Raw genomic sequence first — 6,000 nt, 5'->3', positions numbered from 1 at the left:
AAACAGAAAAAAAGTGGTGTTTTTTCCACCCATATTTCAACTCCTCACTCTAGATGTTTTCATAAAACATTACTTAGATTACATTTCATGTTTGTCAAAAGACCAATGTAAACTTGTGTCTGGTCTGAAAATGTTTTTAAAACATATTTTTGGATGAATAAATCATGTGCATGTATTTTACAACTCCGTCTGACAATGTGAGGTTGTCAGCTGATTCCCCTTTGCAAGTTACAGCTGTAACCATAACTACCTGCTTCCCTTCTTTAAACTAACATAATTTTTTATATTTGTTGTATGAAGAATTTGTGAGGTTTTGATTTCATTTACAGTGTTGGCATTTTACTACAGCCGACACTGTAAGCAATTTGAAAAGGAATGTGGCTTCAGCCATACAATACTGTAAGAAGCTCACTCATTCTCAGGGAAATAAAATGAGTCCAACTTGACTGCAGTGCATGGATGCTCTTTTTTATACTCCATCCTGCTTCCCGGCTGTTCACGTTGACCATCTAGTCAGTCAAAGTCAGCCGAAGTCGAAAACGTAACTATTTTGACTCAGTCCAAATGTTTCCTGTTTTTCAGTGTTCAGAATTTCTAGGGTGGCACTCGTTATCTTTAACGGGGTGATCAGGCACAATGGTGGAGTTAGGCGTCGTATACACGTGGAAAAGGTAACCTGGGGACAGCGAACAAGTCCACAACACTGGAACAGGTTTCGTCATAAGACAACAAGACCAAATTTTGGTCGCACCGTGCTCGTTTCCAGCAAGCAGCGACGTACTCCGTTTTAAGTCGAGCACTGATTCTCCTACGATGTATACACCGGCTTCACTTAAACGCGAACACGGCGTGACGTAACACTCCCGTGTGTAAGTGGGTAACGTAGTCTTTTTAACCGTTACCCCCATATCAAGTATCAAACGTAGGAACTACAATACCCAGATTTTCTAGAACATGCAACTTCTGTTGACATCTGCCGGTAGGCCACTCACACGCGTTTGACAGTTAATTCCACAAGGCTCTTTGGAAGGTATAGTGTCTTAAATGTAAAGTAACACGTAGTCTTATAGACTAATTTGTCGCAAGTCGTTCGGCAGTTTATTTATTGACCATTCTTCACACTGCTAAAGCTAATACGGCTGGGGACGTGGCAGTTAGACTGACAAGCTAACAAGCTAGCGCCACAGACTTGCACAACTTAAGTAAGCATCTTTGATTTTGTTGTGTTTAAAGTTAGTAAAGTTGCGTAAGAAAAGGTCGTTTGTACAGTAAAAAGTAAGATATAATACAAAGTCTCTGCTGCGTGTCCTACTGCCCTGTCTCTAGAGAATGACGTGAGTAATTTTACTATGGTTTAGGTTTAGGTTGCGTTTTAGATGACAGTTTCGGGTCTTAAACGAATTGATAGTACCCAGTTTTCAGTTTAGCTATACCTTATTCACTAAGCAGTCTTTATTTCCTTAATAATGCATTTGAAATTATCCCAGCTATCCCAGTTTCTAAACAACATAGCTAATGTTACTTCCTTGCATATACAGATTACAAAGATTTAACAGCTTTAATGTATTTCAGTGGGCTTCATTTTTATGCCGAACATATCAAAAGACCCTGACCATGTATAACCTTTGTTATTAATGTTCAACGTTACGTGTGTGATTATCATTTAGAAAGGTAACTTTAAACTTCCAGATTTTTGTTTGGAATTCGGTTCGTAGACTCTGTGCTGTAACGTTACGGCTATGCCTATCAACAGAGACCGTACTGCCATGAACGTTCAGTTTACTCTTTGTATCTATGTCTGGTAGTCACAGAAATAAACTGGAGAACCTGTGTATGGATGAAGGCGTCAGAGAACAATGTCTCCTCCACGGCTCACAGGTGCACTGCGCTCCTTCTCTTATGTCAGCAAAAAGGAGGACTTCACTGAATATCACTATGATCTGAAGGTAAGACCAGCTGCTGAATAACTTGAAACTAGTAATGATACAATATTTCATAAGTGTTAAAAAAAGGAAACCAGAACAATATATCTAACCGTTTCAAAGCACTACTTCTGTTCTGAATTCTGCTTTTATGTTTCACCACTCAACACTTATGTGGTGCCAGAACTTAAATAATACTTTAATTCAATGAATTTCAATGAAAGGACAAAAGGTGCACAAAATTGATATTACATTCACCACTATGTGCTTTTATTCAAATAGAGTGGAAATTTTGAGACAATTCATGTTAATGTCCTAGAAATATATGATGAAATAATTTGCTAGTTAACTGTCTAACAAGTAGTACACTGGCCCCTGAGACCTCTAGTGACTGTCAAGTACAGTCAAAGATGGTGTTTGTGGGATCAAATAAACTAGGCTGTGTGTGCTCATGGTAATGATAGAGCACATCACCCAGTGCAACAGTGTGGCTCATTGATGTATTTTTAATAGTTTTTGGACAACAGTGGGTCTCTGTGGCACAGAGCTGTTGTACAGTGTCAGGTTTTGGATAAACACACAGTATTTGTACGCAGGAGGCACTCACTGTTGGTTTTATGTTTTAGTTGGATTTGATGACAAAGAAAAAACTTGAATGTTGCTGGTGTTATCCTTGAATGATCAGTTTGATCCATGAAATGTTCAAACCTGTTTTCCAAAAAATAAGTGCTGAAAAATCTATTTGTAAGGTAAAACTAAGTGTTGAGTAAGGTGTTTATAACTTTCAGTGGCAGGTCAAACATTGTCATCTAAACATTGTCCTCACATTAAAACACATTTAGTTTGAAACACATACAGGAAGGGATGTTCACACATATTCATTAGCTTACTGCAGCACATGAACAGGGCAAAGCTGAGGGTATTTCTGCTGTTACAGTGTTTTGGCACATGCATTAAAATGAATTAACACTATGAACAGAGGATTGTCAGACACAACTCAATGATGCATAAACTATGTAAATATACACTGCGTTTATGTCTTAAGAAATAACTAATGTGTATCTGGCAACGCTGGATAAAATCTAATCAATTAGTAGTTACTAAATTATTTAAACATAGTAGGATAGTAGTAGTAGTAGTCAACTAGTCAAGTTAGTGGTGAAATTGCTAGACCAGCTGAGATAGTTGTAATTACATCTTTATGACATCAACATGGGTATTTTCTCAGACTAGGAAAATCTCTTTCAGAACCAAGAAGACATTGTAGAACTGTTTTTACAGGCTGAGTAGTATCACTAGTAACCTGAATGCCCCTTTAATGTATAATCAAACTCACAAAATTGCATCATTGATATCAGTTGTGACAAAAGTTAGATGAATTAAATCATCAAGTTTCCCACACTAAATATCCTACCAGAGAAATGTGTGCTGCTTTGATACTCACTGGAGGGTTTCCTCTTTGGCATCAACTACAGCAGGTTATTTTTCTGTGAACTCTGAGCAAGTGAGTAATGTGATTTTGCATGTTAGGTGTGTTATGGAAATATTTTATCTTTGATGACACAGCTTGCTTACTGTATCGCTCTTATCTGGAAAACAGATTGCCCACCTGTGTGATTTTATTTTTCTCTAAATTATTCTCTTAATTATATACACATATAAGCATAGAATACTGTACGTCAATGAGCCTGAAAAACATTTACACTCTTCACATGGACCAATCACGAACACACAGTAACAGAGTCAGCTGTCTTTCTTTAATGAACTTTATGTTACCCAGTGGCATACAAACTTTTTTGATCTTTTAAAAGTACCAAAGCAGCAATTTAAAAATGTGCCATCACTACTAAAAATCATGCAACCAAAGTCTGACTTGATTATTAGCAAAATGTATTTCAAGTATTAAAAATAAATGTACTTATACTGCAGTAAAATTTGACATTAATACTGCTGCATCAATATGTAAGCAGCATTTTACTGTTGTAACTTGCTGAGATGGAGCTAGTTTTATCCACTTTATATGAGGCGTTAGGAAATAATGCCAAAAACATTATCACAATATTTTTTTTCATATTGATCGACTGTGCAGATGAGGACTAACCCAAATGTAGAACACATATATTTATAGTAAATTACTTGTAAGTCTATTCTGGTGTGAATTCGTCTCATGATAATTATCAAGATTGTTTCATTGCCCAGCCGTACTTTATATACAGTTTACTAGTTTAGTCCAGTGATTTCCAGCTTAGGAAATCTTTTTTTATGGAGCATAATTTGAACAGTTATTGAAATCTAGTTTAGAGGGGAAATGTGTCTTTGGTCGAACTGCTAACAGCTCATGGACATCTGAAACATGACAAGTAACACCAACCAGACATGTACAAGGTGGTAAGACAAAATTTGGGAACCACTGGTTTAAACTGGTTTAAGGGACATACTGTGTTTAATGTTTAATGATCCAATATTGATCTTTGCATTTGTGCCTTTTCTCAGTAAACATAATCATATGCACCAAATAATATGTGTGTGTAGTGGTTACTGCTACAGTTGTTAATTTAGGGCTGCATGATGTGTAAAAATCATTTAGAGGCTAGACAAGTGGCATGGAACTGAAAGGTTGCTGGTTCAGTTCTTTGGACCTGAAGTGCTTAAGTGCTTGCAAGGTACCCGAACTGCTCCCCGGCACTGCAGCTGCAGATGTCTCCCACAGTTGCTCAGTTAGACTGGGTGTCCAGCTCTAGGAGGACTCCTGGTTGTTCAGGCTTCTTCCATTTAAGAATTATGGAGCCCACTTGCTTTTGGGAACCTTCAATGCAGCAGAAAGTTTTTTGTAGCCTTCCCTAGATCTGTTCCTCGACACAGTCCTTTCTTTAAGCTCTGCAGACAGTTCCTTCTTCCTCATGGCTTAGTTTTTGCTCTGATATGCACTGTCAGCTGTGAGACCATATACGGTTGTGTGCCTCTCCCAATCATGTCCAGTCAATGGAATCAACCTCAGGTGGACTTTTATCAAGGTGTAGAAGCACCTCAAAGATGAACAGGAGAAATAGGAGTAACCTGTGCTAAAAGTGTCATAGCAAAGGGTCTGAATTAGGGATGGGCATTTTGATTACTTTTTGGAGTCGATTAATCAAGCTAGTTAAAGTCAATTAGTCGATTAGTGGATTAGTCGTGATGTAATCGTTAAGATGTGCCCTCTATCCAAACCTGACATTAAACTCTGATGTGAGTTGTTGTTATTGTTACTTTGTTGGCTTCCATCACGTTTTTTTTTTTAAGAGCTGTAGCTGCTCCATGTACTATTTCTCAATCTGGCTGGTAATGGTCTTCCGTGAAGGCATGGTGTATTCGGGTTCCATGAGCCAGCTCCACCCCCCGACAACGCTAAGGGGAAACAAAAGCAGTTATTTGTTCCTGTTGTTTGCTGTCACATGAGCATTTAGGTACAACAAATCCACACTGTTTTCCACTAGCGCCGGCTGTTGGCTGGATGGCTGGACATTAAAACATTTTCAACAGACTACTTTCTTAATGTAGTCATGTTACCGTCACTTTTTATAATGTTATAACTATAATCTTAAACCAGATGAAGGACTTTTGTCATCAGATTTTTGTCATCAGATGTCAGGAGCAAACAACTCCTCTCAACATCCTGTGTCCAGTTGCAGAGAAACATAGATTTTTTTTTTTACATGAAACTGTACACCTTACATTTTAATTATGTATATGTATGCTCCTTGTGTATATATTAATGTTCCTTGTAAATATAGTTTTTGCTTTTTTTTTTTACTATAACTGTCCTTTAGCACCAATACACCAAGACAAATTCCTTGTATGTGCAAACTTACTTGGCAATAAATCTGATTCTGATTTATTCAGTTTCTACCGATTTGAATTACTTGGTCTGTTTGTTTTGGAGTTAACAACACCTCTGTAGATAATTCGGCTCTCAGTAAAAACTTCCTGGGTGATGAACACTGAAGGAATCCTAACCTAAAAACAAGCTAAGCATCTAGCAACAACCTGAGCTAACGTTAGCAGCAGCTGGTTTAACAGCCCGCTTTGCTTCTTCTAATTG

General features: G+C 37.6%; 1 protein-coding gene across 3 annotated transcripts in view; it reads left to right on the top strand.

Moving 5' to 3' along the window:
• Positions 1–867: 867 nt before the first annotated feature.
• Positions 868–6,000, top strand: part of ascc3 (activating signal cointegrator 1 complex subunit 3) — a 148,443-nt gene continuing 143,310 nt past the window's right edge. Inside the window, exons 1-2 of one of the 3 annotated variants that reach the window (XM_018665694.2) lie at positions 868–1,030; positions 1,806–1,946. In XM_018665694.2, coding sequence (XP_018521210.1) covers positions 1,857–1,946 — 90 coding nt within the window. In that variant the 5' untranslated portion in view covers positions 868–1,030; positions 1,806–1,856. The other 2 variants (XM_018665695.2, XM_051075770.1) reach the window with 2 other exon arrangements.

This window comes from Lates calcarifer, linkage group LG15, assembly GCF_001640805.2.
Source record: "Lates calcarifer isolate ASB-BC8 linkage group LG15, TLL_Latcal_v3, whole genome shotgun sequence".
NCBI lineage: Eukaryota > Metazoa > Chordata > Actinopteri > Centropomidae > Lates > Lates calcarifer.
Note: the sequence above shows the minus strand (reverse complement) of the source record. Positions and strands in the feature narration are given on the sequence as shown.